At 35.9% G+C, this 12,762-nt stretch overlaps 1 protein-coding gene across 3 annotated transcripts in view; it reads left to right on the top strand.

Annotated features, from left to right (window-relative positions):
* The window catches only part of ROCK1 (Rho associated coiled-coil containing protein kinase 1), a 157,511-nt gene that overhangs the window by 80,924 nt on the left and 63,825 nt on the right, over positions 1-12,762 (top strand). For 2 of the 3 annotated variants that reach the window (XM_062201440.1, XM_062201442.1), the window contains exons 10-13: positions 603-762; positions 4,569-4,629; positions 8,740-8,828; positions 11,930-11,978. In XM_062201440.1, coding sequence (XP_062057424.1) covers positions 603-762; positions 4,569-4,629; positions 8,740-8,828; positions 11,930-11,978 — 359 coding nt within the window. The remainder of the gene's footprint in view (positions 1-602; positions 763-4,568; positions 4,630-8,739; positions 8,829-11,929; positions 11,979-12,762) is intronic. The other variant, XM_062201441.1, reaches the window with a different exon arrangement.

Raw genomic sequence — 12,762 nt, 5'->3', positions numbered from 1 at the left:
AAACAGACAGACAACTTCCATCATCTGGTTCACTCTTCAGATACCTGAAATGGTCAGGGCTGGGCCAAATGAAAGCCAGGAGCTCAATACAAATTATTATGTGATGATTAAAACTGTTATTTTTATAGATTTATTTATTTGAAAGGCAGAGTTACTGAGAGAGAGAGAGAGACAGAGAGAGGGAGAGAGAGAGAGAGACAGAGTCTTCTATCCGCTGGTTCACTCCCCAAAGGGCCACAGTGGTCAGAGATGGGCTAAATCAAAGACAGGAGCCAGGAGCTTCTTCCAGATCTCCCATCTTCTACTGCTTTCCCAGGCCATAGTGGAAAGCCGAATCAGAAGTGGAGCAGCTGGGACACTAACCGGCGCCCATATGGACGCTGGCACTGTAGGCGGCATCTTTACCTGCTACACCATAGTGCTAGCCCCTACTAGTTCTTTTTTAATCCTAGTAAAACACAGTACAGTAAGATTCAACTCTTTTGGGATTTGTAGTTCACAAGCTGTTTGTAAGAGAGAAATCAATAGTAGTATGAAATCTTTACTTCATTTTATTTGTATGTTAAATTTGAAATGAAAGCTAATATTATTTCTGTTTTTAGCTGTAGCACCAGTTGTACCTGATTTAAGTAGTGACATTGATACTAGTAATTTTGATGACTTGGAAGAAGATAAAGGAGATGAAGAAACATTCCCTATTCCTAAAGCTTTTGTTGGCAATCAGCTACCTTTTGTAGGATTTACATACTATAGTAATCGTAGGTAAGTGTGCTAAACAGTGATTTTAGGAGTAAGTATTGAGAGAGATGTGATACACATACATATATATGGATAGAGATATATCTTATTTTTATGTCATTTTCAGTGATTTATGATATTTCTAAGATTTCATGTTGAATTTCTTTCAGTCTCACTTATATTCAAGATACTCTTTTTAGAAATTCTTTTTTGCATGATATACCCTCAGTTTACAGCGATTAATGTGTCAAAAGATGTTAATACTAACATTTTAGTTAATCCATTAAGTCCCTAGGCTTACAATTCTGCAATATTTCAATGACATAATATTGCAGGATTAACAAAAGTAGTATATTTATTATTCAGTTTAAATCTTTATAAGCATCCTATATATATAGTGATGGGATACTGAGTATTTAGAGTTATGTTTTATAAATATTTGGGACAACAAATACACTTTTCTAGCATTATCATCACTGTGTTAGTATTACTAAAGGAGCATATTTTTCAGCTCTTCAAAAATTCAGTGGTTTCTTCCAAACACCATTTAATGAATTCACTCTGCTAAATAACATGTAAAGGAGACATTATCTATACTATATTATATATATTGTTCTACATTATCTATACTGTTAACTTGTACAAAGAACTTTAATCTGTTATGTCTCCATTTCCTCAAAAGTATGAATGATGGTGATAACAATAATACTTGTCTCATATTGTTGATGTATGAGTTAAATGAATCAAAACACAGTAAAGCAGTTAGAACAGTGCTTTGCACATAGTAAGCATTCTGTGTTAGTTATTATTACCATTAGTCTCAATGTTAGCTTTAGTCTTTACTACAAGTTAAGTACTGAACATTATTTCAGTGTTCTGATTCGTTCAGCAGAGCTGCAGGGAGAAGGATGAATGAGTCATAGCACTTTCTCTTGAGATACTCGCATCCTGGGAAACAGATAAATTGTACAGTAGGTTGGTAAGCACCACATAATGGAAATCTAAACAAAGTGTTATAGCAGTATAATACAGTGGACCATATGGCAACACTTACTGGATTAAATCTATTTACTATTATTTTCTACTTCAAAAAGATATGATTTTAATCAAATTATACCCCAGTGGAGTAATATTAGATATTTTATTTGCTTAGAGTAATTACCAAATTTGAGGCTAGATAGCTAACCTTATTTTAAAGTGAAGGTTGTTTTCATTTTAGTCAAATCTTTTTTATATGAGTGACTCAGGTCAGGTTTAGAAAACAAAAAGGCAGTTTAGTCTTGTCTTGTAAAACTTCCCAATAATCCACTATGAAACAACAGTGAATACTTTTTGTTCTGTCAACACATTAGTAGCTAGCACTTGGGATTTTGCCAGCAAAAAAAACCAGTACTTTAATCCTTTTTTTTTTTTTTTTTGCACTCAATCCATGAGTATAACATTATAGCTATCTTATATTGATTTACATACATCGGAGAGCTACAGGACAGTTTTTACTGAAGCATCATTTTGTTTTTTATGTTTTATTTTTCAATTTTTATCAAATACTCTAAATTTCTGAAATGCTTGAGATATTGATATAAATAATTTCAGATATATTTGGGTTTTCTGTGGTAGAGTGTAGTACTTATTTTATTTAGGCTTCTCTTTACAAAGATTATCTTGAATTAAATAAAAAAACTTATATACTGTTTGTACTACGTTGTCATGTACATGGTTATGTTCTCTGGTTTTTCCTTGTATTCATGTGTTCTATGACCCAAAATAATTTTTAAGTAAAGGTAGAATATTGTACTGTGTTTTTCTGCATAATGTCATATTGTGTAAGTAATTGCTTATTACATAAACAAAGATATGATTATTCTTAATAAAGATTTGGTAAAATATTGATTGGGCTTAATATAACACAATTTTGAATATACTGGTCTGAAATAGAAAAGTCCTGGAATTCTTATTCCTGACCCAAATGTATTTTTAGTTATCTGGCCACAGTTATTCATTGTAGAAGCGTAACAAAATTGAGTATGATTTCCAAAATACCCTTGGGCTTGTGGCATAGCATAAAGCCACTGCCTATAGTGCTGACATCATATATGAGTGCTGGTTGGAGTCCCTGCTGCTCCGCTTCCAATCTGGGTCCCTGCCACCCACATGGGAGACCTGGATGAAGCTCCTGGCTCCTGGCTTTAGCCTGCCTCAGCCCCAGCTGTTGTGCCCATCTGGGGAGTAAACCAGCAGATGGAAGATTTCTCTCCATTTCTCTCTGTAACTATGACTTTCAAATAAATAAATATTTTAAAAAAATCCTTAACTTCAACTACCTTCCTAATAATCTACTAAGTCCTTTTCATAGAAAATTACTTTGTGATCTGACCAGACTCTGCATAAAACCAACAATATAATAGGCAAAAGGGACCTTGAAAGAAAAATGAAATAGAAGAATATATGAATGTGTACAGGTGGTATCCTTATATTTCTCCTGCTGCATTCAGAGAACTCTGTTAACTAACTTTGCAGAAGGATAAATGTAACATATAAGACTTAGAGATATATGGATTCAAACGTTGTTTCTGGTATTTCAACCTTTTAGGCAAAAAACTCTTAATTTTTTTAATCCAGAAAGTCAGTGTCCTGCTTTGCTAAAGAATAGTTGGGGGGAGTGTACACATGTCTATAGAGACCAACCAACAATGCCTTACCCCATTCTTTAAAAGAAAAAAAAAATATTAGGCCGGCGCCGTGGCTCAACAGGCTAATCCTCCGCCTTGCGGCGCCGGCACACCGGGTTCTAGTCCCGGTTGGGGCGCCAGATTCTATCCTGGTTGCCCCTCTTCCAGGCCAGCTCTCTGCTATGGCCCGGGGAGGCAGTGGAGGATGGCCCAAGTGCTTGGGCCCTGCACCCCGTGGGAGACCAGGAGAAGCACCTGGCTCCTGGCTTCGGATCAGCGAGATGCGCCGGCCGCAGCGGCCATTGGAGGATGAACCGACGGCAAAAAGGAAGACCTTTCTCTCTGTCTCTCTCTCTCTCACTATCCATTCTGCCTGTCAAATATATATATATATATATATACATATATATATATATATATATATATATATTTGTTTATCTGAAAGAGTTATGAGACAGAGAGAGAGAGAAAGAGATCTTCCATCCTCTGGTTCACTCTCCAGATGCCCACAACAGCCAGAGCTGAGGCAGGCCAAAGCCAAGAGCTCCATCCAGATCTCCTACATGGGTAGCAGGGGCCCAAACACTTGGGCCATTCTCCGCTGCTTTTTCCAAGCTATTATCAAGGAGCCAGATCAGAAGCAGAGACATGAATCAGTGCCCATATAGAGCGCCGACATTGCACGTGACAGATCCACCCTCAACAACATAACGCCAGCCCCCTTATCCCTGTTCTTAAATCCTAAAGCTCAGAAAACAGAATGATTTTCACTTATTTGATGGTGAAGCTTATCATATATAACCTGCTCTTGTGGCCAAAAAACCTTATCTAAGCTAACTTGAGATTATTTATGGTTTTTATCCTACTTTGTATGAATATTTGTATATTTCGATATAGAAATATTAATATTAATTGAATCACGATCGATTAATATTAATTAAATCATGATTATAGGGTGCTGCTTCAGACATGATTGAGGATTTAATTTATGTATCACTTTTATATTAAGCTTCTAAAATAAAGAAATTATAGGTTTGTGCTTATTTTTTAAAAACATAGCTAGTATAATACTGGACATAAAATATGCATGTAGTATTGTTATTAGTTATTATTGTATATTAAAGACTTTTTCCATCTGTTTTTAAAACCCCCTCAATCCAGATACTTATCTCCAGCAAATCCTAATGATAACAGAACTAGCTCCAATGTGGATAAAAGTTTGGTAGGTATTTTCCTAACAGTTTTTAAAAAGTATTTTGTGCATAAAGTATTTGTATGTATGATATTGAGTAAGTGTATGTATTGCATTTTTTCTTTTTATCTGTTGACTCCTCTCCAGTCTGATTTTTTGCCTGAATATAAAATGTGATAATATATATGCAGTCTGTTAGTAAGCTCTGAATTACTAAATGGATTTGTTGGAATAAGGAATGCACAGTAAATCAGTGTATCATTAGGGTCTTGTCAGGGAAACAGATGACACATTTATAAGATTTAAAAGAAGATAATTTTATTTGTGTATAATAAAATATATATAGCATGATATTTACCATTTTTAAGTGTACAGTTCAATGACATTAAGAACTGTCACATTGTTTAGCCATCACTACCACCACCCATCTCTAGAACTTTTCCTTCATCCCAAACTAAAATTCTACACCTTGCCTCTAAGTCCTGGTAACTGCTATTTCTGGCTCACATTGGGCTATTCTAGGTCCCTCATGTAAATGAAATTATACAATATTTGTTCTTATGTGACCAGTTTATTTTGCTTAGCATATGTCTTAAAGGTTCATCCATGTTGTAATATGTATCAAAATGTCCTTCCTTTTTAAGACAATAATATCCTGTGGCACAAATGTGCCATATTTTGTGTATGCATTGATTAAACAGGAACTGTTAAAATGCTGTGAACAAAAGTACAGCAGAATATTGATTAATAACGATGGGAAGCCATTGCCCCTATACTCAAGGGGCAAGGAGAGAAAATCTCATTACCATAGTTCAGAATAAGCCTGGAATCATAGATGAGAAACAAAATACTGCCAGAATCACAGTAAAGCAAGAAGACTATGGGGAGAATGAACACTTCATTTCTTTACCTTCTGAATTCTTGGTAGTGTCTTCCATAGGCTGAAACTAACCGTGAAGTCATAGAACAGGGAACAGGAAATGCTGTCTGTAGATTTTAAGACAGAGAATCTTCAAGATTCTCTGAGGGTGGATCTTCAAGGCTGGAATGGCACAGGGGAAAAGGAGAATAACCAATATACTCAGAATCCTCTCATTTGTTCAATGGGAAGTAATTTCTGTAGGAAGTAAACTTTTAGTTGTTAGTTGTATTATTCATATGGCTCATGTTCATGAGATAGTGGGTCTTTTTTATTTTTTTTAAGATTTATTTATTTTAAAAGTCAGAGTTACACAGAGAGAGGAGAGACAGAGAGAAAGAGAAGTCTTCTATCCTCTGGTTCACTCCCCAGTTGGCCACAACGGCCGGAGCTGCACTAATCCGAAGCCAGGAGCCAGGAGCTCCTTCTTGGTCTCCCACATGGGTGCAGGGACCCTAGGACTTGGGCCATCTCCTGCTGCTTTCCCAGGCCATAGCAGAGAGCTGGATCGGAAGTGGAGTCACCGGGACTTGAACTGGCACCCATATGGGATGCTGACACAGTAGGTGGCAGCTTTACCCCCTACTCCAGAGCGCCAGCCCCAAGTGGGTCTTTTTATAAAAAGAAACAATTTACTTATATTTTTCAAGATCTTTTTGGTTTAACCAGGACTTCTCTGAAAAATATCAGAAATAATTAGCTGGCTATCCTTAGAGCATCATTTGGCCTTTTGTGACTATAGCCTACAGATTTTTAATAGAGCAGGGGAGGAGAGAGCAACCATTTTTAAAAATCAGATGTAATTTTTCGCTTTTTTCTTGTAATATTTACTCTTAAATGTGAGAGAACATATGATGCAAAGGGAACGCAAGAAAAAAACTATGTGAGTTCCTGTTAGCTATAAGGATCATCTTTCTCCTTTAAATTTTCATCCAGTAAATCTACTTGCTATATTATATAGCTAACAAAGACTAAGAAATCTTTAAGATGAAGCAACTTTGTTTGGTAACAATAAAGAATTGCTGTAACCCTGCTGTCATTGTTTTACAATCTGTAAGATTAGAGATCTATTAGGACTTCAGAGATATTCATATTTTCTTTGGATTGTTCTTGTTCGATGGTGATTGCCTTAAGTTTCCGTCAATGACTGCTACCTTTTACCATTTGCTCTAGTAAGGTCACGGGGAAGAATATATTAACTTAGATCTAAGTACAAAATCAACTGATTTAGTTTTTAACTCTTCTTGAAAATCTAGCAAAAGTGCCAACCAACAGCTTTGCAGTTGCCACATATAGTGAATAACTTTCTGTACACATCTTATGTTTTTTACTATGCCACATTTTACACTGACTACTTACTTTTCCCTGGAACATAAAGCTTTTGTTACACTTTTGTGTTCCATTATTTTCTTGGGGCTTTTTTTCCTCAGGGCTGGCATTGTGATGTAATAGGTTAAGTCACCTGCTGCAACACTGGCATCCCATATGGGCACCAGTTTGAGTCCTGGCTGCTCTACTTCGAATCTAGCTCTCTTAATACACCTGGGAAAGCAATGGAAGGTGTCCCAAGTCCTTGGGATCCTGTACCCACGTGGTAGATCTAGATGAAGCTCCTGGTCCAGCCCTAACCATTGTGGCCATTTGGAGAGTGAACCAGTGGATAGAAGACCTCTCTCCCCCTCTCCCTTTCTCTCTCTAACTCTGCCCTTCAAATAAATAAAATAAATCTTCAAAATTATTAAATGTTCTCCGGTGTTCTTATCTTCACTCTGCTCATTTTCGATAGGTAATCTCATATGTGTCCCACTTACTCCTCTTACCTCTACCGTGAATACTTCCCTTTCTCTCTCCCTCGCCCTCCCTCTCTGTTGCTGTCTCTCTTTTTGGGTAACTTAAAAATCTAAAACTATGCCAAACTTCTTTATTTTTTTAAAGATTTACTTATTTATTTTAAAGGTAGAATAATAGAGGGAGGAAAGAGGGAAGGAGAGAGAGAGGGAGAAGGAGGGAGAAAGGAGTGAGAGAGAGAGAGAGAGAAAGATCTTCCATCCACTGGTTAGCTCCCCAAATGACCATAATGACTAGGGTAGGGCCAGGCTGAAGCCCAGAGCCTGGAACTCCATCCAGGTCTCCCACATCAGTGGCAGGGGCTGAAGCACTTGGGCCATCCTCCACTGCTTTTCCCAGGTGCATTAGCAAGGAGCTGGATCTGAAATGAAGCAGCTGAGACTTGAACCGGCATCCAAATATGATGCTGGCATTGGAAGTGATGACTTAATCCACTATACTACAACACTGGCCCCCAAGTCTTGCATCTCTCCTAGGTTCTCCATCTGTTCATTTTGTGTTACCTTTCATGATTATAATGTTTCTGTTCTTTATTATTTCTAATTAACTTTTAGGTGATAATTCCTATGCCCTCTTAATCATATTACTCTTCCTAGAATTTCACTGTCCTCTAATCTGTTTACTTTAGTTAGCCTTTGCTGCCTTCCCAGACACATAAGCAAGAAGCTAGTCAGAAGTATAGTAGCCAGGGCTTGAACTATCCACAATGCTAGCTCCATGCCTTCCCTACTTTTGGACTTCTGGATGCATTGTTCATTCTGGCTAAATGAATAATAGCTTGTGCCACTTTCTTCTCTAGGTAACTTATTCATCTTTTAGGTCTTATCTCAAGCATTACATTTTTTCTTGAAGAATTAGAAGTGACTCTTCTCCTTCAGTATATGTTACATTTTATATGTGTGTTTGTGTGTGTGTGTGTGTGTCTCATTGGGTAATTGTGGGTCCCAATTACTAATGCATAGTGCAGTCCCTGACTTATAAGTTGATGTTGAGAAAAATGCTTTTTTAAAAAAATTAATTTAATTATTTATTTGTTTGTTTATTTGAAAGGCAGAGTTAGAAAGGGAGGGAAAGATAGAGATCTTCCATCCACTAGTTCACTCTCCAATTGGCCACAAGAGCTGGTGCTGAGTTGATCCAAAGCCAGAAATCAGAAAACTCTTCTGGGTCTCACACATGGGTGCAGGGGCCTGACCTTGCCCCAGCTCTTGAAGACATTCAGGAAGTGTCACAGTGAATGGGAGGTCTCTCTCTTCCTGTCTCTCTGTGTGTCTGGCTTCCAAATAAATATAAATAAATAATTTAAACATGATTTTTTTTTTTTTACTTTTCTATGTATATTCTTAGTAAAATAAATTTTTTTTAAACTGAAGCAGGAAAATTTGCAAAAAACTATCTACAAGCTGGAAGAACAGCTGCATAATGAAATGCAATTAAAAGATGAAATGGAACAGAAATGCAGGTGAGAATATATCTCATGTTTCTTATAAGTTTTATATAGCGAATACTTTAAATCTTATATTCTATTAACACTTGAAAATAGGTAGAATTAAGATGGGGATATAAAGGTTGTAACTGGTAAACATTCTTGAAGAATATCTTGGTTAGAATTGAATAGTAATTGTGTTGTAATTAGTTACAGATGTATTTTCCACAGAATATTTAAAAATTGCTTCTCAACCTTTTGGCTAATATCAAGTGTAGAATATTTAAAGTGTATTTGCTCCTGGTAGTCTTCATTCTTTAAAGATTGTCTAATTCACTTACTTGCCTAATTCACTGCTTTTCTCTTCCATTTTAATTAGCTAACTGAAAAGACTAATTTGTTTACATTAAATAAGGTGCCTTTTGAAATACAAAATAATTCACTAAGTTTCTGATGTCATTCTAATTTCCTCTGGGGTTCTTTAGAGTAGTAACTCAGAAATTTTTTTTCCTGTGGGCCTAATTCTAATAACAGCATATGTATTTGTGAAATATAAGATAATCAAGCCTATTTTAACCTAGTAATGTTTATAATTTAAGTAACCTAATAATGTTGAGATATGTATTTATTACAAACAGTAACTTTTTATAATTATTTATGTTTACAATGAATAGTATTGAATAAATGAAATGCAAAGGTAATACAGAGATTTAGTATTAAGTAAATAGAACTGGGGAAGTGGCAATTTTGTGACAGAGTAGGCAAGGAAACTGGTAGGAAGCAAAATTCTCACTTCATAACATTCCTGATGGTTTAAGAACTGTAGTGTATAACACGAACAAAGCACTTGAATATAAGCAAGTAATTAACCCATCCCAGGATTTGAAAGGAATTTCTAACTATAAAATATGGAAATAAATGGAGGAAATGGTTCAGTACTGTGATATAAATGTTGAGAAGTTTCTATCTCCAAAAACAAATATTTTAAACAAAATTAAAAGACTAATGACAAACTGGTGGTAATGTTGGTGGTAGGGATCAGTTTGAGGAAGAAATAAGAGTGGTCCAAGTGCCCGATAATCATATGAAATGTATAACTTCAACGAAATGGAATTAAAATGAAATGAAAGTTTTTAAAATGATATATCAATTTTTTAAAATAAAAGCAATATTAGGGATTACAGACTGCTAATTACTTGCATTTAATTTCTTGTGAAAGGTCAAATGTTTGATCTTTTCTGAGAGGTATGAAGAGTCTTCAAAAAGTTAGCATTCTCTCTCTTCTCTCTCTGCCTCTCCTCTGTGTAACTCTAATCTCAAATAAATAAGTCTTTAAAAAAGAAAGTTAGCAGAAAATAAGCACAATGTAAAAACTGCATATTTTGCACCAAAATAAACTTATCTTTTAATTTCATTTTCCAGGAACTCTTTTGAAGTACACTCATATATCTCATATATTCACTAGAGCTTTATTTGGAACCTTTATCCCACAAAAAATGTAGCTCTCTCTCTCTCTCTTTTTTCCCCTGTCCTACTTGTAGCCTCTTCCCCATGCAGAGGCTGGAAGAATGTAGTTGGAATATGTGGGCAGACTAGACGTAACAGAGGTTCTGTGCTACACATAGATTAACTTAGGACTGAAACTAATCTGATACTGTTGCATTCAGATAATTTTAGTTGTATTCATTCATTCAACAAAAATTTTAGATGATGTATCAGATAATATGCTTGTCAGTAATATAGTACTGAATAAAATAGACATAGCCCCTATTCACATGGAGCTTGTAATTTGGCAGGGTTGACAAGTAACTATATAGTATGTTTTAAGGTAGAGAGAGAACAAAATATTGCAGAGACATCAGGACTACCTCAGGAGATGCCTGTACTCTTTCGTCAGCAGAAAAAGCTAAAACTAAAAGGGTCAATGAGAATACTATGGGGAGAGTACAAAGAAATAATAGGATCCAGGGAAAGGGTGTCTGTCAAGGCCTTGAGGTGAGAGAACTTGACTGATCAGGAAGATACAAGGAAAAGAAGAGGCTGGGAAGGTTGGCAAGGTCTAAATCTTGGAGGAATTTATTTTTGACAAGCCAAGAAATTTGGAATTTATCCTAAATGAAGGCATGTGTATGTGTGTGTGTATGTAATTTACTTTTTAAAAAAGACCTCTCTGGTTAATTGGCAACAATTATATTATTCAACTAGATGTCAATAAGGAGGCAGACAAGTCAAGAATATTTCCTATGTGGTGTCATTTACTCAAGGACTTTAGAAGAAAACAGATTGTTACTAGGGATAGGAATGTGGAACAGAGAGAATAGTTTAGTTTCAGACATGCTAAATGAGGTATTTGATGAGAAATCCATGTGAAAAGTTGAATGTGGAGGTTTGAATTATTTGTTGAGCCAAAGAAAACAAATTGTGATGGAGATAATACACTTTTATTTTTATCTCAGGTTGCTAAATAATTTATTTGATATATGCCACTTTTCCCTTCATTTACTTAATCCTGTATTGAAAGTTATATGGCTAATTTTTGTGTAGTAAGTTTTGGATAAAAGAGATTAAGAAATCCTTGATTTGAGATACTTGGCCTTTCCTCCAAAAGAGTCCATGGATGGAATCCAAGATCCTTAAACATGGATGAGAAAAAGTGAATATTTTCTCTAACTTATTTAGCATTTCCTTCCATTCTAAGCATAGGCAGTAATCCACAGTTATTATAATGCAGAAGCCATGTATTTCTATTACTAGATAAATCACAGATATTTTTGTATATTACAGTTTTTACAGTTAATCTGTAAATGTCATTCATGCTAATCCCTGCATTGAAATTACTACCACTAGTTCTTGTGATTTACTTTATTAAAAAAGAAGCACATCGATTACTGAGTCATGTGTTTTTTAAAATTTTTGACTATTTTAATATAATTGGCATCTTTTAATCTTTTTAATGTTTTAAAAAATATTTTCTGAAAAAAGGTCATAGACTTCAACAGAATGCCAAAGAACATGCCATAAGGAAAAAAAGATCTAAAAAAACCCAAGTTAAAAGGAAAGGTGAAGATTGTAGATGTTTAACCCTGGGCAATGAAAAATAAATATATTTCTAATCTGTATTGTTTTTGTTGTTACAGAACTTCAAACATAAAACTAGACAAGATAATGAAAGAATTGGATGAAGAGGTACTTTTGTTTCCTGATCAGAAGTTTCCCCTTTTGAAATTTTCCCCCTTTCAGATTGTTTTATTTCCTAAGAAAACTGTGTTTGAACTGTATAGGTGAAAACACAAAATAGAACCAGAGAGTTATGATGTATCTGCTGGTTCACTCCTCACATACTCTCAGTATCTAAGGCCAGAGCCTAAAGCTCAATCCAGGTCTTCCATGGGGGTGGCAGGAACCGAAGTATTTGAGCCATCACCTGCTTTCTCTCATGGCTTTCATTAACAGGAAATTGGAATCAGAATTGGAGCCTGGAATCAAGCCCAGACACGGGAGATGTGGACATCTCAAATTTTGTCTAACCACTGTGCCTAATGCCCACCCAACTGTCAACTCTTGATGGTTGAAAAATGGGAAAGGGGGATGGCGCTGTGGTGTAGCCAGTAAAGCAGCTGCCTGCAGTGCGGGCATCCCCTATGGGTGCTGGTTTGAGTCCCTGCTGCTCCACTTCTGATCCAGCTCTCTGCTGTGGCCTGGGAAAGCAGTAGAAGATGGACAAGTCCTTGGGCCCCTGCACCTGTGTGGGAGACCCAGAAGAAGCTCCTGGCTCCTAGCTCCATCTGTTGCAGACATCTAAGGCATGAACCAGCAGTTGGAAGACCTTTCTCTCTCTGCCTCTGCCTCTTTAACTCTGCCTTTCAAATAAATAAGTAAATAAATAAATAAATAAATCTTTAAAAACAAATGAGAAAGAAGCAAGAGATCAAAAATTCAATTTGAATTTAGAACTATTATGAGAAAGTGA

The sequence above is a fragment of the Lepus europaeus genome, chromosome 9 (genome assembly GCF_033115175.1).
Source record: "Lepus europaeus isolate LE1 chromosome 9, mLepTim1.pri, whole genome shotgun sequence".
NCBI classification, from domain to species: Eukaryota; Metazoa; Chordata; class Mammalia; order Lagomorpha; family Leporidae; genus Lepus; species Lepus europaeus.
Note: the sequence above shows the minus strand (reverse complement) of the source record. Positions and strands in the feature narration are given on the sequence as shown.